The 23,465-nt window shown below is 39.0% G+C and overlaps 1 protein-coding gene across 1 annotated transcript in view; it reads left to right on the top strand.

Annotated features, from left to right (window-relative positions):
* ROBO2 (roundabout guidance receptor 2) overlaps nucleotides 1-22,070 on the top strand; it is a 210,576-nt gene extending 188,506 nt beyond the window's left edge. The window contains exons 22-25 of the mRNA XM_075542944.1: nucleotides 174-379; nucleotides 12,558-12,731; nucleotides 19,709-19,981; nucleotides 21,850-22,070. Coding sequence (XP_075399059.1) covers nucleotides 174-379; nucleotides 12,558-12,731; nucleotides 19,709-19,981; nucleotides 21,850-22,070 — 874 coding nt within the window. The remainder of the gene's footprint in view (nucleotides 1-173; nucleotides 380-12,557; nucleotides 12,732-19,708; nucleotides 19,982-21,849) is intronic.
* Nucleotides 22,071-23,465: the final 1,395 nt, after the last annotated feature.

Raw genomic sequence — 23,465 nt, 5'->3', positions numbered from 1 at the left:
CCCACAGTTTCTACTGAAGTGTAAAAATACATAAGCTATGAAAGTAAGTAGTGGAAAGAAGACAATCAGTTACCCTGATTTTGTAGCTAACATGCAGTTTAATTCTAACTAAAACGCGTTGGATGTTAATTACTTGTGTGTTTGTTTGTTTGTTTGTTTCATCTGAATTCCAGGCACATTCAAAGCAATAATCAACCCCCGCAGCCTCCGGTCCCGCCATTAGGTTATGTGTCCGGAGCCTTGATTTCCGATTTGGAAACAGATGTTCCAGATGATGACGCTGATGATGAGGAGGAAGCTTTAGAAATCCCCAGGCCCCTGAGAGCCCTAGAGCAGACGCCAGGATCCAGCATGGACAATCTAGACAGCTCTGTGACAGGTAATAGAACCAACTTAATAAGAATAACTGTTTTGTAACATTAAAATGCATCAGAAATCAAATACTTTCTTATGTAAGATTTATTCCACTCCATCTCTTTCTGTAACATTTTAAATATGTTAATATTAAACACAACATTCAAAAAGGATTTGGAAATACTTTTGCTTTGCTGCAAAAATGATAAGGAAAATTCATGAATTTTAAAAAGCTTTAAAGACATGAAAGAAAACGCAATTATACTCAGGGCTTTCATGAAAAGTTCACTCTACTAGGGAACTGAGTCTATTACATAAAAAGCCTTGACTCTTAGAAATGATATTTTTTTATATTGGGAGCAACATACGAAGTGCACACTATCTTAAGAAAGGTCTTGATATTTTGCTCTGTAGAAACATTCATGGATGAAAATAAGCAGAAATCGTCAGAATGAGCCTCTCTAAGTTTGCACAAGGCATTATTTTTAGAGTGGAGAAAATGTATCATGAGATTAGCCATATATTTATGCATTTCATATTGCCGAATCCAATAATTGCCCCTCTGCCAGGAAACATAGCTGCTTTGACTATGTCCTCCTTTGGCTTCCTTTTACCTTACTTATCACATAAAAGGCAGAAATTAGTAGCCTGCTATGATGATCCCACAAATGATAAACAACTTATTTTTAAGAATTTAAATTTATCAAAATTTGGTGGGGGAAAAATTAAGCTCAAAATGATTACAAAATGAATATATAATTAATATTATCATGTCTCTTTTATGACAACTCAGACATCCCACTCTGTCTTCAAGTTCATTATGGTTCATGATGACTCTGTATGGCAAAGTATACCTGCCTCCTAGGATTTCCCACGCTGTCATCTTTATGGAAACAGACTGCCTCGTCGTTCTTCTATAGAGCAGCTGTAGGACACAGGTCGTACAAGGTTAAAGGACGGTGGTAATTCAGTAGTCGAATTCTCCCCTTCTGGGAAGGCAGCTGTGCTCCTGAAGCACAGTCACTGAGTGAAGTACCTGTGCGGGCAGGCTATATTTCTGTGATGTGGAACAGGGTTCAGTGTCACTCCCAGACCAAGACAGACAAGGAATCAAGGCCTGGAAATTTACCTCTGAGATCAGCCAATGAAAACCGTATGTATCCCGGTGATCTCCTGGAGAATGGGTTTGCGCACATGGGGGGAGGGCGGGGCTGATTCCACAGTAGCTGACAAGAGCAGCCGCAATCTCAACATCTAATCTTTATTGTCCATTTGGATCTTTGGAAAAGTATGGGTACCCGCATTTCCTTGGGTGGCATTCTCCATCCTAAGAGATAGTTCACCACAGTCCCACTTGATTTATTTTTACTCCAAGAGCTTCACCACTTTCACAGATTTCTCACTCGGTGTTAAGTGTTAGAATGCTGCAAACACTGAGAGAAACGGGTTTATTTCAGTGATGGGAGAAGTATTGGGGCTGATCATTTTCTGCGGCTTCCCTTCCTGAATTGCACAACGTGTAATATATGCACTCGGATTTCAGTGTTTCTTCCTTCCCAGGGGCTGGGGTGTTCGCTAGGCTAATTAAGATTTAAGCACTGCAGATGTGCTGCTGTGATTTGAGATCTAGATCCAACTGAAGGTGGCAGAGCAAAAGTTTAAGGCTTCAAATGAAGCGAGTTAACTTATTATGGGTGTGCTATTAAGTTAAGCCTCTTTGCCTGAATTTCTTCTATAATCTCTGTCAGGGTGAAATTCTGCATATATTTGCATATCTCACTAATGTTACTGAACCCTTTTCCATTAGAAATGCAGTAAAGAATTGCAAGATCAGTGCACCAACAGTCAGCTAGAGTTTATACAGTGCTTCCAGTAAAAGTTATAATGCCAAAGATGATAAACGTATCCAGAAATGAGGAAAAAGGCAGTTTACAGTCTTACAAGCTCACCTGTGAGTGCTAACATGTTAGGCTTTCTAATGTGACTAAGATTAAAAACAATCTTCATTTCTCTTGCAATAGTGTAATGTTCATTTCAAATGAAGCTTTTATTGCTAAGAAAACAAAGTTGCTTTCCTTCTTGAATTCATTGCTTAATTACTGCCATACATAAAAACCTCAGGGTGTTTCGGTATGTATTATATGAATAATGCATATCCTTAGTAAAATAAGGTGCACTCCATACAAGAGAAGTCTAATAGGAAATCCTTTTAATTTTATTTTCTTGCTCAAAAAATAACTTTGTGGGGAAGGCATGAACAAAGATTTAATAGGCTTTCTAGGCTTAAGTATAAATGAATAAATAAATATAAGTTTAAAAGATATGAGTAAATTAATTTTCTGAAAAAAAATAAATGTGTCCGTGTGTGGGGGGGGGGATACCGTATGAAAAGTGTGAGTCCAGCCGTAAGAGACTGTGTGAATGTATGTCATATGTGTCTAGGAATGCAGATAGGTAAGGTATCTATGTGAATGTGGAATGTGTGCTCTCGTGGGTAAGTTAAGATGGCTCGTAGATGTCTTCATGTATAGACTGGATGCTATAGGAAGCCCAATGCTCATGAGTAGCATTCTGAAGTGCTTTATTTTCTTTATTAACTTAAGGCTCAGTTTAATTGCACTAAATGAACTGGGCAATAAAGCAGGCACAATCTCCATGGACTCTTTATTTTTTAAGGTGCTAAGTGCCCACCCAAAACACTCCGATCTCATCAGAAGTTACTTTGAGTTCCTAATTTCGTTATGGTTTAAATACATACTCATTACTCTCGTCTGACATTCCAAAATAGGCATTTTCATTTTCAGAGAATGGATTGCCATTTCTGGTAAAGAGAATTAATAATTACATTCCATCCCCAGGAATGTACACGATAGTGAGACGGCATGCTAGTCCAATGAAAACAGCAGTGGCAGCTGAAATGCCAGTATGTACAGTAAGGCCAGGTTGTATTTGGCTCTTTGTGCCCCAAAAGTTACCATACTGGGGATTAACAGCAGCTAACAAGGCCTCGAGTTCAGCTTTGAAAATCACAAGCACAGTGCCTCCCATTATTTTAATAAAAGTCAAGTCAGACCAATCAAAGAGGAAAATGTCTGCAATCCCTCGCCCGTGATCTCAGCAATGGAAAGATATGCATCGTATATGTTAGGCTTGTTTATTCCTACCAGTATTACTGTCCGTTGAGTTAATTTTCATTACTGGTCACCTGAAGTGTGTCAGAACAGAGCTGGATTTATTATTATTATTATAGTATTTACAGTGGGTGATTTTTTAAATTGACTGCCAGCTCTTTCTTCTGAGGCACCTCTGACTGGACTCAGGTCTCTAAGTTTTCAGTGATCAGGCAATCACGTTAACAGCTTGAGCCACACAGGGGCTGATTTATTCCCACAAGAAACATTACTTGGGGGTCTGCCGCTTCTACTTCCTTAGCTACGTATTGTATTTGCACTCAGTGATAATAGTAGCTAGCACTTCTCGAGCACTGAGAATGCCAAAGGTCCTCTTAGAAACAGTGCTTTGTTTTTCCTATGGCCAATTGAGCTATGAAATTTACATTTTAAAAAAGAATGTTTAAAAGTTATGAAGCAAATTAGCATAAATAAAGACTAATATAGGTCAGAGACACTGAAGCCTAAGCCATTTAGAATCTGGCATTTTAACACATACACGTGCTTTCTATGATTCTGTGCTCCAACATGTATTAACAGCTTTAATCTTATTCAAGGTTATCTACTTCCTACATATTTAAATGTGTTGTTTGTGCACGTGCATATGTGTGATGAAGGAATTTTGAAGCATCTGTGAAAAATTCCATTGTCTTTCTTTTCAATTTTCTAAGAATTTTGTTCTCAGAAAGCCCCCTCACTTAAGTATGTCTTTATTTACACAAAAGCAGCACAGAATTTTATCTATGGAAAAGTTAATATCCTATTTTAAAAAACAAAAATATTACTTTTCAAAGTAAGTTTAATTCAGTGTAGCTCTCATATAACAGTTCTATGTTCAGTTATCCTGATACATTCTAATAAAAAATAAACTTTCAGGTACAGATTTCATTTTTATCATTTTTTAAATAACTCATCATTTTTATCTACGTAGTTGTAGTAAAATACCAAAAAAAAAGTCGGATTGTAGCACACTGAATTCTGCTTTGGGGACTACAATGTAAACAGGAAGACTTTTTTTTCCTATCTTCTGGAATACATTTTGTAATATTCCTTCCTAAATCCAAGCTCAAGGAGGGGGAGTACCTTTCCTGGCGCTTCCTGGCTTTCTCTAACTCACATGGTGGCAGTCAGCAGTAGTGTTTCCTGAATTTAAGGACGCCATCCTAGGAAAAAAGAGATGACAGACAATGATAGAGAGGACAGTAAGAAAATATCCTGAACACATAGCCAAGCTTTTAACTGCTTCCCTGATCACAAAATGTAATACTGAGCAGAAGTGTTGTGAAGTAAGGCAAATCCAAGTTTCCTTGACTGCTGGACCCCACATCAAGGCCATGGCTGAAAGGATACCATGGCTCTATATTTCCTGTATTGGATGTCTTTCAAGGTTTGTACTATACCTCCCACCCCAGATCAGGCCAGAAGCAGTAAAACCTGGTAATCTCATCATCTTACTCGACCTGACAGCTTCTAGGACATCAGCCACTAAAGAGTGTGAGCAGAAGTCTTGTTTCCACTGCAACTACTTGAGGAAAATATTGGCAGTGTTTAGGAAAATTGTAGAGATCATGCGAAACGAAAAGTCAATGAATTGGTTTTGTATGGGACCTCAAGAGTATTGATGTATTTAGAAACAAATGTAAATGATAAATGGGAAGTGCATATTTGCAATCTTTCTGAGGAAAAGAAGTTAACAGGTGTTCTATTCCCGTGGAACATTTCATTTTCAGTTGTTTATTCTGCTTTTCATGTGTAACATCTCTCTCTCTCTCGCTCTCTCTCTCTTTCTGTCGCTCTGTCGCTCTCCAGAGCACAGGTGGAATTGTTGCATATGCAATATGCTCCAATGAAATAAGGACTTCCATAGATTAAGCATGACTTCCATACCTAGCTAGTGGTCAATATTTGGATTGATTTGTCTAAAGACACTTGTCACTGAAGACTTGACTTAGCAAATAGTTAGACAGATTGCACTTAATAAGAAGAGCTCCTGGATTACATATTGGCTGAAAAAATGAGGGATACGTAGCTAGTTTTTGTATCTCATAAAAATGGTAATGCAACAATTAGCAGGGTTATATTACAGAGCACAGGCTTAACTCTAGCTTAATGGATCTAAGGATAAGCATTTATCAGCAAGGAAGGATTTCGCATATAATGACATGTAAATGAATTGATGACTGATCATAAATTAATTTTAGTGCTGAAGATGTAACAGAGACACAGCAAGATGCCAGTTTATCATGGTATTTTACTGCTCAGTAACATTTGAGCAACAATTTAATGTCCCGCGTGGATGTCTTCTTTAGCCCCCTGAATAGAATTGGAGTAATCTGGGGGCTTGCAGCAAATTTAAACCTGAGAAAATTTTAAAACCTTGAAAATGCAAACACAAGTAAATCTGATTATGTGACATAAATTCATTTTTCATTAAATGTTTAAATGTGTATTGATTATGTTGGACTATAAAGTGTCAACTTGGTATGGATTGCTTGTAATTTGCAAAGAATATCTAACTGAGCACTTTTACCTGGTGTTCATTTTAATGTTCATGCATACATTCACATTGCTGAAAGAAAACCAATCATCATCAAAGTGCTTGCTTTTTAATATATGAATCAACGGCTTTCTTCCAATTTTTTTCTCGGCACATCATTTGTGGCACTAAAATATAAAGGGAGAGGAAGAATGATAGCTACAGAGGTTTAATCATTAAGAGTTCAATACGTTTGAAGAATTTGGCAACAGAAGAGACATGTAAAAGATATGTTCTATGTTTTTTTTATTCATGAAACATTGCTAAATATCCTAAAATATCCCCCATACTCTCACGGGTGCCTTAGCAAAGTGTGATGAAGAAGCTCCGTGATGCCAGGGTATCAGAAGGAATAGTGTCTGGAATCTTAAAGGTTGGTCTTCAAACAAATAACCAGCTAATTGAGGCATTAACTTACATGGAAGATACCCACCATCCGGTGTGAGCCAAGGATTGGAAATACCAAAATCCTAAGAAGAGAACTGTTTCAGAGCTTAGATTGGGAACATCTGGTTTGCAGAGGACAATGGAGAACAGTGGAAGCCCCAGTCCATTGTTCTGGCTCCTCACTCGGATTAAGTTTCCATTGAATCCCCTCTGACCACAGCCCAGGGATGCGACTCTCCTTGCTATCAGACAGAAAGCCTTGTAAAGTCAATGATGGCGGATAGAGTTAGGTTGAAATGTTATACCTGATTTCTCCTTTTTGCTTTATGTTCAAGTTATTTCTGCTTTATTTAATTGGAGTTTTTCTGTTTTGTTTTGTCATTGTTGTTTCTTTCTAATTTGTGCTTTGCATGGTTTTCTGCTTACGAAACATATGCTAGGTAAGTCTATGGAGACAGATGCTGGATTAATAATTCCCAGGAGCATGGCAGGCCAGGTCGGGGGAAGTGGGGAGCAAATAACACTGAGTACCAGAAATAAGAAGATGTCCTCAAATGGATTGTAGTGATGATTGTAAAACTCTTCTTCATGTGACCGAGCTGTTAAATGGCATATGTAAAAATAAACAAACTTCAAAATATCCCCCTAAATATACCCATTATGCAAGTAGGAGGGATTTCAAGGATTAAGAAGACATACAGAAAGATAAGGATAGAAAAATATATTTTCATTTATTTACCTTGCTCTCGGTGTCAAAGGCCAACATAAATCCACTAACATGAAACCACTAGACCATTCAACTTCCAGGTGCCCACCGTGTACCCCATCAATGGGACACATCCGCCAACTCCAAAGTCATCTATCGGGTCTCTTTGCACTTGTACGTAGAATGAAAAAGAGGGGGTCCATGCTGATCTTTCTGTAATAACCAATGCCCCCTGGAACCCTGTCTTCCTTGCCACTCTCTCTTCACAGAGAAGGGAAGTTTTCAGGGAAAACTTTGATGGAGTAGTGGGATTTCTGGAAGCCTTGCAGGCAGCATTCAAAATGGAGAGAAGGATTGAAGTGAAAGGTGGAAGAGCAGATATTCTGTTTCAGGTGCACTGTTGTAAAGTTCACTGACTCAGGAAGCTGGTGGAAGCGTTTATATTAATTATTAAATTAGGGTGAATATCCCTGCACAAAACATATGAAAATGAATGAAGTAGTTCCTTCTGAAACTCCATGATCTGAAAGGGAATGCCTCAAAAAGTTTATGGAAAACTTTCATTATCTTTCAATAACATTTTTTCACATCAGCCTTTTGAAGTATGTGTGTGTGTGTGTGTGTGTGTGTGTGTGTGTGTGTGTGTGTGTAGGTGTAGCTAATGAAACCAAATCACTGCCATCTCGTGGATTGTAACTACAGGAATAGAAAGCTTCATCCTCCTGAGGAGAGGCTCCTATTTTTGAACGGCTGATCTTGGAGTTGTAATTAAGGAAAGACCTGATGTGCTATTTTACCATAAAGTGCTTTGGAGACACCAAAGGTAGAAAGGTGAAATCTTCTGCAGACAGATATGGAGATGAGGCTGGCTAAAGATAATAAAGAAACTGGAATTTGATTTGGATGTTAAAGTTCTGAAGGGTTAATAGAGTTGTAGTGATTCAAATGTGTGTCTAAGGAGTGGATGGTGATACATTGCAGGTTGAATAAGGGGGTTACTTAGGTTATAATAGGGTTTGGCTTAAAACATAGATCTGGGCCTCTGGGACATGGGAGTACAGTATGACCCTGTACATGGGAGTACAGTATGACCCTGTACATGGGAGTACAGTATGGTATGACCCTTTGCTGGGCATGCCTATATAGTAGGGTATGCTGGGCCCCTCTAGGGTTTCCTGTATGGGCTCCAATAAATTTCTTCCCTTTTGCTTAAAAAAATAGATATGGGCTAGATATTGAACTGTCTTAACAGCTTAATTCCTAGATTAGCCTTGACTTTGGAGAACTAGGTAAGGTGAGGAACCAAAGTACAACAGAGGAACAATTTACATCTTCGATATTTCACAAAGATAATTTAGATGACAATAAGGAAGACCGGAGAAAGGGGAATCACTGGGGAGGAGTTTAGGAATGGAATTGGAGGTGAAGAATCCAGGGTTGAGATAGCTGCAGAGAATTGACGGCAGATCTTTGGAGACAGGGAAAACAGCTAATGGGAGGAGGGGCTGGAGAGGGGACTGAGCTTGCAAATATTTCAACACTCTTCTCAGTTCTAGAGTTTCTTATTCTTTTGCCACCACTCACTCCCTACCTTTGATATTTTCTTATCTACTACAGTAAGACATCACATCATTTCTCCTTTCATTTGGGGCTGTTGGTCCTTGACTTGTGATTCTTACTCACAAAAGGTTCTCTCCCAGAGGAGGCTCGCTTGCAGGTGTTATCCTGGCTTCCTTGCAGTGGCCTCTGTTGAGGGAATTTGTTTGGAAAGTAAAAAGTGTATCTCGGAGCTTTTGACAAATGGAAACAAATCTCTATCTTTCTCAGCTACACTTAACACCTTTTGAACTTCTTAGATCCTTCTAAACCCTTTGGTTTCTGTTTTCGCTGTCTTGCAAGCGCATGAGCCAGGGCTATTGTATCCTGGCAGCTTGACTACAATTCCGAATACTGTATCACAGCCTGCTCCTACCTGTACCAGCATCTCTCAAATACCAGGGGAAAAGGGAACTCACCTAGAGGGCTTGAGTTTGGGTTCTTTTGTGTACTTAATTTGCTTCATTTGTTTAGAAAATATAAAATTATTATTTTAAAAATAATTTTGGTTACCCTTCTTAAAAATCATATGGCAAGAAACACTTGGTAATTTAGTCTCATGAATTAATTGTAGATGAACTTCAATGTTGCCATATTAATTTTATTAAGTAATAATTTACTGTCCTACCATGATTTTATGTAAGAGAACAATATGTGGTTATAAATGACTTTCCATAACTTAAAGAGTAAAAGTTATTTTTCAGTGTCTCTACATTTTAAGGCTCTTTACCAATAAAACTGTAGTTATTTCCCTTTACTGTCCTGTTGGATATTGTAAAAAGAATCCCATGTTAGTACTGGTGACATTCTTCATAATACCTGATAAAGAGCACGATCCAAGAGAAAATTAGGATTCTTAAAATAATAGAAAGCAAATTGTACTGAAAGAAATCTTAATAGAATTTTAGAAAGATACCTGTTTTCATCGTTCTGTGATTTCCATTGGTATATATATATATATATATATATATATATATATATATATATATGTTATTTCAGTGTACTTAAATTTTTGCTGTTAGAATCTTGAACTACTTCTGGCCCGTGTCCCAGAAGTACACGGGTATAGTTTGATGCAGGTGGCCATTGGTGTGTGCATTCAATTTGAAATATAGTCACATTATTCAAGTAAGGTCTTGACAAATCTACTTGGAATACACAAGAGTTCGTTTCGACAAAATAGTTTTTCTCTGTGAGTTTTAGGATCTTGAAGTGTTCAGAGGAATTGTTCCTCTGGAAAAATGATCATATAATAAAATTTTAAAATGTAAAAACGGAATAGGTGAAACAATTTTGTTCATGTGCTACAAAGAAATGCCCCAGTGTTGTACTCTCCTGCTAAAGTATGCGTATGGCTGAGGAAATGCTGGTGAGGCCATATTTACCTCCAAGAAGGGAGGAGTTGAGGTGGCTGGCTACTTGTCAAACAGCATAGTGTGTACGAGCAGAGGAGATATCCAATATCTACAACTCACTAGACAACTACATTTGTTTCCAGGTTCAATGGTAAATGGATGGGGCTCTGCATCTGACGAGGATCGTAACTTTTCTAGTCATAGATCTAGTGTAGGTAGCTCCTCAGATGGCTCCATCGTTGCCAGCAGAAGTTTGGCACAAGCCCTGGTGGCAGCAGCAGATAAAGCTGGTTTTAGGCTGAATGGCACCAGCCTCACACGAACAGGTTGGTAGATTACAAGTCAATACTTCTTGCATGAGAGAATCTTGTCCTTTGGCCACTGAGCTATCTGTCTTCTGTTCTTTCTCCTCAGTGGACCTGGCTGCAGGCCTTTCTTTAACACGCATGAGCACAAGGTGGATGCTCACCTACCAGAACTCTCTTCCGAGAGCACCTTTGCAGAGCCAAGAACAGGCTCTTCTCACCTTCTTCCCCTTTCTCTTCCCAGCTCTGCCGCTTAATTGAAACAGCTTCCTTTTTATATTACAAGAAAGCAGCAACTGCGTTTGCCATTAAACCTTCAATAACTCACGCTCTCTAAAAGGCTCGCACAATCGATAATGTACCCAACGATTAAACTTATTCAGCTTTTTTTCCCATTATTTTCCTTTGCCCCAACTCTTTCTGCAAATGTACTTTCTGGGAAGGCCTCCTAAGCATGGGGTGAATGGGTCAAAAACTATCCATCTAACAACTCATATGGCTGATGGTTTTATTAATTGTTTGTTAAAATTTTAATCCAATAATTTGTTATTTGTTTGAAAGGATGCTAATTAAAAATACACCCACTGCATTTTAAGTTGAACAACCTGATGATGACACGTGCATTGTTCTTCAAATAATAAACAATAAGCAATAGATGAAAAACCAAATTGTGTCATTATCCACGAGTCTGCATATTCCATAGGAAAGCAATCAGAGATGAGCACTAATATTAGGTCAGTGATTTGGAATCATTTATTTAATTGAAAGCAAATAGCATTTGTGTGATGCTTGCTTATATTTGAGTATGCTTACTCATATGCTCAGATAAGACGTTGCAAATATGTAAAACTGAGTTACCTAAAGAAATAAGCTAATGAAACTTTGTGTACATTTTTGAAATATTTATAGTATTTTTTTGAAATATTTATAGTATTTAACAGTATAAAAAATGTAAAAGGAAAAATGATTTTGACCCTTCTCAAAACTCTCGGGTTGATTTGTTTTTTGTTTTTTTAAAAAGCATCTTGAAATTTTCCATTGAATTATACCATCAACATTTCCTTTCAGTAGGCATTCAATCTCATCGAAAGAAATAAAGACTCTCTAAACATTGCAGAGGTTTATTTTTCACTTGGCATCCAAACTAAAATACATTGGACTACAGTGATTATTTGAAACATCGTGCTCTCTGTGCTGTGAGTCAGAAACATTCTGTGGTCCGAGAGCTTTCTGTTGTACAGCTACCAGCACAGCAGCGAGAAGGAGCAAGGGGACTAATAAATGAAAGGTCATAAGTGCGTTTCTTGCATGTATGCTATTAGCTAATAATGCAAACAATGTTGTAGGAAGTGATTGCATTCACAAGAGAGTAAGTACATGTTCATACACCAGGATTCTTTGCTATAACTTACACAATATCTAAGTCATACACTTTTGAAATTTATTGCCTAACCTTTTCCCAGAATACATTTTGTGGCATATGTACACTAAACCAAGAGAAAAGGACAGGGCACATTCCATGGTTCAATGACAATTAGAATCTACTCAGGCACAAGACAACTCATTAGCATACGCCTATGGCTCTTAGAACGAGGTGATTTTTAATATTATGAACACTGATGTCATTGAGTTCTGGGCTCATCATGTATGTGTGTGGCTGGTCAGGTCAATTTCAGATAGATGTCTGAGTAGACCCTGTATGTAAACTTTCAAATGTAATTACTACAGGACTTTTTTTCCCCTCAGGGATTTAAAGAGATCATAAATCAAATGCATGAAAAAAATAATACAGTACCCAATTCATCTTTTTTAATTTTAAGACTCAAGCCTGTATGGATTTGCATACCTAACAAAATATCTCACCAAGCGCGTGAAGATTAAATAAAAATGTACATTAAAACATCAAGTTATATTCGGTAGATTTGCTTTCTATTAATTTGTTTGCTGTGGTAGTGGGTGTTGTTTATTAAAATTAGTACAAATTAATACCTCAGGGCATATTTTTTCAATAAAAATGCACCAGTATTTTTTATCTTCAAAGAACATATTCAGGCAGGTAGGCAAGCCCGTCTTAAAGAGAAGTACAAAAATGAATCAGTGTTTTCTAATAACATTTGTGATTTACACTCCCTCCCCTGCTTTTTTTAGGCAAAGCTTTTACCTCCTCTCAGAGGCCTCGACCCACCAGCCCGTTTTCTACCGACAGTAGCGTCAGTGCGGCCCTGAGTCAGAACCAGAAGCCTCGGCCCACGAAGAAACACAAGGGAGGCCGAATGGACCAACAGCCAGTGTTGCCTCATCGAAGGGAAGGACTGACAGACGGTAAGTGTCTCCGTCTCTTGTCTCTTCAGTGAAGAGATGTTCTCTGTGAAATCATTGAACTTGGATTAGTGCTGCGATGGTAGATGAGGCACTGCCTCATTACAAAACAAAGCAAAACACCTGGCACTAGGGCCTTCTTGAAATAAAAACCCCTCTTTGTCAGCACTCTGCATCATTGCGTATCTCCAGCTCTCCTCGAAATCCAAGCCGTGCCTTTTTTCGAGGCTGATTCCTTTAGCCAGTCCTGAATTCCCTATGAACGCTCCAGTTTCAGATTAGAAAAGACAACATAAGCAGTATTTGTCATCTTTCTGGAACAATTTTGATATTATTACATTAAGATCTCTTAGATAGCATTTCGCTTTTGGAAGAGACCGTAAAATGAGTCAGTAGTTTAGTAATGGCTTGGTTTTATGAATTTCAAAGCTACAACCATGTGGTAGGTCATCTCTCTGAGCGGTCAAGAAAGTTTATTGTCATTTTCTTTTAATCCAGATAGTAACTGCTTTTAGCTTTGTAACCTGCAGGCACCCCACTGTGCCCCTCTAGTGCGAGTGCTGATTTCCAGTCACATTTTATTTACGAAACAGGTGCCATCACCTGTTGTCTACAAGTCACGGGTTCTTCTTCCGGTCCAATGCGCTCCCTGATTTAGAGTATCAGTCACTGAGAAGCCATGGTGACACAGAGGTTACAACTCCCAGTCGGTCGTTAACCCAAAAGTTGGCAGTTTGAACGCCCAGCTTCACAGGAGCAAGAAGTGACAGCCTGCTGCCGTGTAGACCGAGAACTGGGAATGCCCTCTGTGGCACTGCTACTCCGAGCTCTTGGGATGCTGCTGTGGAATTGATTCAATAGCAGTGTGCTGGTTTAGTTGCTGTTGTTGTTTGTGTGTTTGCTCATTATTAATCATTGAGTATTTGTGTAAATACCACTTGTTTCAGGGAACGCAAGACTATGGGAAGGCAGTCTTGTTCAATAACACTTAGTTCCTGAGTCTTATCCAGCAGAGTCTATTTTTTCATACATCCTATTTCATTTTCTCATCAGTTAAAATATGAGCACAAATACACATCTTGTAATTTTATTCTAAGAAATATGTAAGATAAGACAATTAAAATACCTATTATTTTATTCCCCCTTCTCAATATGATCCCTTACAAGCACGCAAACTTTATTCTGAGAGAGTTCTACTAATCGTTAACAATATAACTCTATACAGCCTGCACATTAGAGCCTCTGGGGAGGTCTTAAAAGATACCCTGGGGATTCTTATTTAATTGTCCTTGGATATAACCCAGGTATAGGTATTTTTCAAAATTCTACTAGTAAATCTAATTGTAACTAAGTGCTGCTGCGATTTAACCTGAGCACTCACTTCAGTGTGAGGCATGGCGGTATAGAACAGAATGACACTTGCTTAGACAAGAAGGAAATCTATAGTGGTTTTGTTGGTCTTTTCTCGACTTTTTGGAGACGATGTTTGCACTGACTTTTTCATTTAGCATGCTAAGAAGATTTAAACATTCAAACGTAACTATTTCTTAAAGCTTTGGTGCTTCCTTGTGCTTCCTTCTTATTTTGTTTTCATTGGAAGGCGTTTCAATATGTTATGTGGTTAAGGGCACAGATTGTTTGATTCACTGCAAATAGGCGTCCTGCGGTGTGCAACAGGCTCACAACGACCTTTCTGCCTGAGATGTTCTGAAGATTAGTTGAGCAATGTGGACTGCTGATCTCATTTTTTCTAAAGAAAACGACTGCTCACAACAATGTGCTCATTAAAAGTCAAAGCATTCACAGTTTTATATCATTCTCCTTCTCTGGATATTTGGGAAAAGGAAAAGTATTTTTTTCTGTTGTTTTTGCAAGATTCTTAAAGATTAAATGAAGTAGACATGGAAGATAGGCAATCAGCATCACAAAATATAAAGTTTACTTATTTCTTCCGACAGGATTTGTATGTATTTAGGTGGTGTTAAAGCAAGCTACATCTTCTAAAATATAATCAATATTCTTCTACTACCTATCTTTCTGGAATAAAAAGCCCTTAACTTAATCTAAGGATATGCTGTCATTCCAAATGGGGGTTATGGAATATGTGTTATCAATAAGTATATTCCGGAAGTATTGATATTGTAAAAGAAATTTCAGTTCACCTGTCTTCCTGAGTTTTTTATCTAAAGTCATTTTAAATATGATACAAGACACTGTTTTTTGATTATTCTACACGTTAGCATTACAGAGATAGTGTTCTTACAACAAATGGATATACCGTAGCATTTATATGGAGCAAATTTATGAATCAGGAAAAAAATTCATAACATTTGTCCATGGACATTTCTAGATGGCTGCTAGGCTGTTCAGTGTCACCTATGGAATAGATGTTGCACATTGCAACTAGTGTGCTATAGATTTTGATTCGAATTTTAGGAGCATTGGAGGGCAGTTTTAACTAATTGCTTGACCGGGAGTGCTGGTTGCTCAACGGTTATGCACTGGGCATCACCACGATGTCCGCAGTTCGAATCACCAGCCAAACGGCATGAGAAAGACAGAGTTCCTCTGGGGGAACCCACAGGAGCAGTCCTAGTGTAAGAGCAATTCTGCCCCATCCTATAGGGTCACTGCGAGAATCAACTCCATGGCAGTGAGTAAGCTATACTAAAAAAGAAAGATCTAACTCTCAGAGGCTTAATGGAGTAAGTGTATTTCTCATTGACACGATGTCCACAAAGGTCAGTTGCTGACAGAAGGATGCGGACATCATCGATGTTTGAGTGCCTCATTTGGAAGAAAAGGCCATTATTCTCATGAACCAGCTGCTGCTCACCTGGGGTTTCTATGACTAGGTCTGCATGTGGCAGGCATCGCGCCATTGATACCGCATTGAAAAAAACGTAGTTAAATGGAATCAAATGAATGAATGAAGGAAGTGGAAAAACATCCAATGAGAGGAAAGGGAATCATGGTAACTACAGATCTCTGCTCCAAAGATTCAAAAAGACAGGCTAAAACGGGCCTGGCTCAGTCCAAATCTTCCAGGTGATTTACACCTCAAACCAAATTAAAACCTTTGGCACCAATACAACATTAACCAATGCCAATCAAGGAAGGCAGAGCGAGTGTTTCCTTCCTGCAAACATTTCTGCCTTAGAGCACGTCCTTCCAGCCTGCCTCTTGTTCCTAGCACTGTATTCCGGAGGGCTTCTCTTTCTCAGCTCTGCCACATGCTTGCTTTTGACTAGGAAGCAAGTTCATTTATCTTAGAAAGAAAGGATGCCAATGCATGAGTTGGACATGAGCGACACTCCTATCCTATAAGATGGACTAGATATAAATTATATTGGCCTCTCCTGCACATTTTGTTTTGTTTTTGAATATTCCATTCTAACAAGCTTATTTATTTGCTGAAAAGCAAAATGGCTTCCTTATCCATCTACATAGACAAAAATGTATCGATCACATGCACGGTGCTAGGCAGGGGGACCAAAGCACACACCCTGTCCGCTTGGAGTTACATGTTCGTGGTTGGGGATAAATAAAGTGGAAAAGATTCTCACCTAAAGAGAAAATATGCACTATGTAAGCTGATGACCAGTGTCCTGCCAATAAAAAACGCACAGTAAAGAAAGTTGAGCGGTGTGGGATAGAGACCGTGCTTCCCAGGTAAGTAAGGGGCCCCGGGAAGGCCTTCCCGAGCAGGTGGCATTTGAGGAAATGGCGGGAGGGCAATGAGGGAAAGAGCAATATTGACATCTGAGGAATGGTCATTTCAGGAAAGGCGCAAAGCAAGCAAAAGCCTAGGACTTACTTGGTGAAACACAGCGGACGCTTGTGTCAGGAACTGACGGAACACCAGAACACTAAGACAGACAAGGGACTGAGGCCAGTGTTGGTGCATTGGTGCTTGCTTTGAATGGGAAACCACTAGAAGTGTGTGTGTGTGTGTGTGTGTGTGTGTGTGTGTGTGTGTGTGTTGAAGGCAGAGGTGATACAGCATTAAGCTAGAGAGAGAAAATCACTGGAGCTGCTCTGTTGAGAAACTGACATGGGCCAAGGTTTTAAATAAGAAATCCAATGAAGAAGCTGTAAAAATCTGTAGCGAGTAGACGATATTGGGTCATATCAAGGTAGAAAGAGTAAAAGAGATGAGAATGGTAAGATTTGGGGAGCACTGGTGGGGGTGGTTGGTATTGGGCTGCGATCCACACGGTAGGCTTTTCAAAACCACCTGCAGTTCCGTAGAGAAAGAGTGGGCTGCTACTCCCCTGCAGAGTTAGTCTTAGAGACCCACGGGGGGTTGCTAGCATCAGCACTGACTCAATGGCAGTGAGTTTGGCTTTCTGTTTTAGAGCTAGAGCGGATATAAATGTGCTGATGAAGTGGACACAGACGATCAAGTAAGGTCTACCTCAAATCCTTTAGCCAATTTGTACCACGATATTGCTATTAACTAAGACGACGAACACGACATAAGAAGCAGATTCCGGAGCCCAGTTTTGATACACAGAATCTTAGATATGTTCTAAGCAACGTCACAGAGTTGTTTGATGAAGATTTAATTAAATGGGTCTAGGTTTCGGAGGAGGAGAGATGTAGGGTGGAGATACCTGGTCTTTTTGTGCATCCTTTTTCCAACCTGAAAAACAGTGGGCAATAAGAGCAAGGCGTCTCATTGAACTTTTGTGTGCTTCACTGTAGTCCGATCCCAATAGGCCAGCCAGAGACCCCGTCGTACAATTATTTGGTCTCAATGAATCAACATAGATATGACTAATGAATTTAATGTAAAGTAACCAGATTTGATTGCATCGTTTTAGCTTATCCATGACTTTTAATCCTGTCTCCTCTTTCCTCCAATTCATTTATTTTAGTGCTCTATTTTAGAATATCCAAACTCTAAGGATATTACTTAATTATGTGGTCATATAATTTCAGTTTATATTAAATAGTAATCAGATTTTTAGCTAGCATAAGCAGAGACCATTTTGTCATTTTAAAAATTAGGCTTCTCTGATGGAGAACAAAAATCAATGACAAGATAAGTTATTTTGAAAACAAGTACAATTATTCCCCTCCCCACCCCCACTGGCTGTCTAAATCCAATGACTCAAATACTCAATACATAATTAATTTGCAATTATAATAGCATGTACTGAAGAAAGTCAGTGTTGAATATAAAGAAAAGACAAAACCTCATGTTGAATCATTGTTCAATAAATATACTACTATGAGATTAGCTCTTCATTTTAGAAAAAGAAAGAGATGTTACAAATGCAGCGTTTTACCCCCAGACAGAGATCCTGCTCCTTGAATACTGAGTCATTCATGTCTAAGGAGGAGACGCTATACAAGAACTGGGCAAGCTGCTCTGAATTGGGAACTCCCTGGGCAGATAATCAGGAAATAATTGTTATCATTTCAGTGGAGGACAGGACTCTTTGCTTCTAAGTCAAAGGATAAAGCTTCAGAAAATCTTAGAAAGGAACAGCTTATCCTACCTAAAGGGAAGCGATCTTCAGTACATAAGAAATTTACATTTTAAAAAAATTACATCTTCCCATCTAAAACTTTACACATTGAATAATAGTAGGAAAAACAGTCCTTTGCCAAATGCCATAAAAGATGATCTCTATAGAATACGTTATTGTCAGTGTTACATGCCGCTGAGCCACTCTCAAGCCTGTGTAACCTCCTGTGACTGAGTCAAGCTCCCCACAGATCCCTTACGTTATCATCTGAATGGACCCGAATCTCAGTCTTTCTCCCTTGGAGCCCCTGGTGGGTTTGAACCCCTGAACCTCCAGGTAGCACCCCAGTGCATAACCATTGCACCACAAGGGAACCTCACTTTATATAATGTGCACTATTGAGCTATAACATCATATTCATGACGAAATAACAAAATCACCTCTGCTCTAAGGATTGATAAAGAAATCTCTATTGGCATGTAGGAAAAATCAGAAGAGAAAGGATCCAAATAATGTTATAAGATCGCAATATAGGACAGTCTTCAACCAGGCAGTGCTCAGAACCAGTCATTTTCAACAAACACAGGTCGACGAAGGAAATATAATTTCACAATTGAAGGCGTTCAAATTGTGAAAGGACCGTGATCTGGAGAGCCAATAAAAGGAAAGTGAAAAACTTAGCAGACTATTGAAGTTTAACATTTTTACAGATATGATATTTTATTTAAAGAGGCCTTTTGAAAAATGATCTGTTCCACTACGTCTCACATTTTCATGATGCATTGTCTACTCTAATACCATGAAGCATATTCAATCTGTACTCTGAAAATTGGTTATTACTTATTAAAATTAGTACATTGGAGATTATAATATATTAGTTGTAACTCATTAGCTAACTCATGAAACGAACAGCTAGAATCGGTTGTCAGACAGAATGTTAATTGCATTTAGTAAATGTTAGCTTAACCCTTTGACTGTTGCTCACCGTGCCACGTACACGGGGAACGGCAGTCATATGCTCCATATGATACGGCATATAGTTCTTAATTTCCCGAGGGCGACATTTCCTATGGAGATTGGCAGGAGGGCTTTTGTTCTTCCAAGGGCCTTTTATTAGCACAGCTGCTAGGAATTCCAGGCATCTTATTTTGTGTCATGGCATTTCTATTTTGGTGAGACAGGGGTGGGCAATGGATTAGATATGGTAAATCTGCCCATTGGCCTTGGAATCGGAACATGCACCTCCAGGTGCCATTGAAAACAATAACTGCACTCACACGAGGCCTGGATAAGACTAGTTTATTTGATTTCAGATGCTACGGTCAAAAGACCACAAAGGAATCGGTGGTGAGCATTCTGGGTAGAAATAGCTGCCTTTGGCTTTCCCCCCATTTCTTTTGCATGGGTGATACCTGTATGTGGGCAAGCATTCTTCGGTGTGAAATAAAATCTGTCTCTTCCATGAAATTGTAGTACATTCTAAACATTATTCAAAATTTTTAGATCTTCCACCACCACCAGACCCCCCACCAGGTCAGGGTTTAAGGCAACAAATAGGCCCAACTGCGCCTGCTGGTAACGTGGAAAACTCAACAGAGAGAAAAGGCAGCTCTCTGGAGAGACAACCTGCATCCAACTTAGAAGACACAAAGAGCTCCCTGGATTGTCCAGCCAGAACCGCTCTAGAGTGGCAGCGACAAACCCAGGACTGGATAAACTCCACCGAACGCCAAGAAGATATTCGGAAGGCCCCCCACAAACAAGGTGTTGGATCAGGTGTGTTCTGCCCAGTTCCAAGAAAATATGGACTTAAAAATTTTTTTTTCTACCAGGTGTTTTAGAAATGACAACCGGTTACAGGGAGGCTTCATGCTAGGCCCATTAATGGTGTTCCTCAAGTGGACATTTTCAGGGTGCTCTGATCCTAAAAGAACTCCAAGAATCATCTAAGTGTTCAGGAGATGATTCATCTATCTATCTATCTATCTATCTATCTATCTATCCATTTATGTATGCCATTTAATAATTATATTAAGTAATTTTAAGACCACTTAGTTTCCTAGTCGGTGTCAGTTTAATTGCTATGTTCCACTGGGTTGTCCCATTTAGCTAAAGTAGCAAGTCACTGGTAAACAACGGACTTCCATCACACAGGTAAACGCATCGAAAGAACAGACACAATTGTAGGTGAACTCCCATTTACCCAGTCTTTAGGCCACAATAGGTTTGACTGCACTGCCCCGGCCGATCAATTGTAGTCGGTTGTTAATAAACTCTTAGATGGGAAATGTTCTTGTTCATATCATCAAACTGTCTGGAAATACTACAAAGTAAATTGTATAGTTGATGGCGGATTTTTTTTAATGGGGGCTGCGGTGGGAGTAGGGTGGACGGTGAACCTTTTAAATAAATGGATTTTTATCGACTATCTCCTTGTTTCGGGAGTCATTGACTATTTGCGGGGGAAAAAAACTAACAATGACCGAGTTTCTTTACTTATTTATTTATTCGGGACCAATCTTTTCTAGATGCGTATTCTACCCAGGCATTTTCAGTAATTAAATTTTGTCACAATCTGTTATTCAGTTTTTTTGTAGGGTTTTTTTGTAAGGACTCGAGGATAAATTGTAATACCCAAGATCAGTGCCATTGAGACCCTTGTTTGCAGGCAAATCCCTGCTGTGAGAAGAAATTATTTTTTCTTTGTTATACAGATTTTGTAAAGAGAGAAATGATACACTTAGGCCTTTTTAGTCATCCTATCACAGATCTCATAACCTCATCCTCAAAAGAAAGAAAAGTGGAGAGAGTGTGCAAAAGGACATCTCAAGTGAGACTGAGAGAAGGGGGGAAAGTTTCAAATGAAATAATTAAGTAATACATGTCATGAGTGATGGGTAATGAGAGGGTTCCGAAGACACGTCTTTGTCTTTTGTCCTTTAAGGACCCATCACTACCATGGAGTTGCTTCTGGCTCATGGGGACCCTGTGGCACAGGGCAGAACCGCCCTGAGGCTTTCTGCCATTGTAACTAACTGTTCATGAGTGGCGAGTCTCACTTTTCTCCTGACCAGCTGCTGGGGGTTTCCAACTGCTGACCTTGCGGTTAGCTGCCCAGTGTGTAACTACGATGGTACCAGGGCACCTTTAAGGAGATAGAGAGTTTCTTAGATATGATCTTTCAGCAACAGAAATTTAGCACACTTTTTAATGTATTCATATTATGGTCCATTATCTAAATTGGTAGAGAAAATGTTGCCATCATTTAAACACAAGCCAAAACTAAGTGCCAATTTTAAAGGGAAAATTGAATCAGATTCTTGTGCAATTCAGACATGCTCAGATTTGCTTTTGCTAAGCGAACTATGGTTCACTGTATGCAGCTTCCTTTTCTGATCTTGGAATTTAGATGTTCTAAATAATATATAACATTTGTATTTGTCCTAAAATCTCATTTTATAGACTACTGCATTGATTCCTTTTGTAGGACATGCTTACTCATGGAAATCCCTTTAATAGTCGGGCCATGTTAAACCTCTTATTTATCATGGTGAAAGGGTCCACTGTGCATTTAATGTTTAAGAATCATGTCTGCATTTTGCCACACGCGGCCATTCAACTTGGCCCGTATGTTTCTTTTCCAGAGGAGGCTTTGGTGCCCTACAGCAAGCCCAGCTTCCCATCTCCCGGCGGCCACAGCTCATCAGGAACGGCTTCCTCTAAAGGATCCACAGGACCCAGGAAAGCCGAGGTATTGAGGGGAGGCCACCAGCGTAATGCCAGCGACCTTCTTGACATAGGATATATGGGCCCAAGTAGTCAAGGACAGTTTACAGGTGAATTATGTAAGTGCTTTGGGATGTGACACAAGCCAGCATGATCTGGAAATAATATATTGTTAATAGAGGGACGGTAATAAATAGTCTCAATTCAGAAAAGTAAAAAAAAACCTGCTCCACTGTGTGAAAAAAAATGTTATAATTTTGAACAGATTTGATCATAATTCAGACCATTTTTGTTCAATTTATACTGTTAAAATGGTTCTACTGTAGGCAACCAGAGTTAATACTTTTAAGATTTAAATTAAGTATAATCCACATCATTATTTTATTTTCCCTTTCAACTGGGCAAATTGAAGAAAGGACAATATATTGTCCCTTTGGCAGTTCCAAAGTACCTCCTGAGGGATTTCTGCTTCCCAATTTCTCCTTGCTATTTATATAGCTGTTTTTGAATCTGGGAGTTAACTTGGGAAAAAAGATGGTCTTTAATTTTAAATTATTGGCAATATTTTATCATAACAACTTATCTTGGAAATATTCTTTAAATTACTTGCGGAACAAGCATTTTAGTTAGTACAACAAAATCCTGTCTTTAAAATATCAGATGCTGGATTCTATACAAAAATTCACAATTCAAAAAGAAACCATCAAATAACTTGTGTTCACTGTATCAGAAATGTTATCAGTTCGTCTCTTCAATGTCAGGATTATACGAACTGTTCTGTTGAATTCCACTTTAAAACACTACTGGGGAGCAGGAGTGGGTTAAATGTTGACTTGCTACCCAGAAGATCAGTGGGGCAAGCCCACTAGTTGGTCCCTAAAAGAAAGACGAGGCTATCTTCCCCCCGCAGGATGTACAGTCTTAGAACTACTACTCTGTCCTATTAGGTCCCTGTGATTGGAACCATGCCACTGGCCGTGGCTTTGATTTTGGATTTGGGCTCAGAGAAACACCCTAGTTGCTCATCTTCTTAACCACTTAGTGATTAGAGGACATGAGAAAGTTCACACTGACTTCTAAAATTGTTAAGTGTTTCCATTCCTGCCTCTCATCAAGTAAAACGTCCCTCCCCACTCTTATTAGAGTAAAACTTCTTAAAATCACGAACTGATCTGGTGACCTGATTTTTATGTATTATCAGGTGGCCTCCTGCTTGATCCTACTGCTCAGGATGAAACAATGCCTCATTGACATGCCAACTTCCTTCTAATTGTACTTGTCTTTTTCCTTTTGTTGCTTCTTCACAGAGTAATTGAGAGGAGACGTGCAACGCTGCTCTGAAGGACCAGCAGGTCTGAACTCATGGAAGTGAGGACACGAAACAGTGCAATGAACAATTTCTTTATTTATGTACTATTAAAGAACTGTAAATGCAATGTAAAGACACACAGCCACGCATATCCCACAGATAAGTTTACTTGTGTTCTTCTCTTCAGTACACCACCCACCTTAACTCTTTCTTGTCAGGAGCATA

Source organism: Tenrec ecaudatus, chromosome 2 (assembly GCF_050624435.1).
Source record: "Tenrec ecaudatus isolate mTenEca1 chromosome 2, mTenEca1.hap1, whole genome shotgun sequence".
NCBI lineage: Eukaryota > Metazoa > Chordata > Mammalia > Afrosoricida > Tenrecidae > Tenrec > Tenrec ecaudatus.
This window is presented reverse-complemented; position numbering and strand designations above follow the sequence as displayed.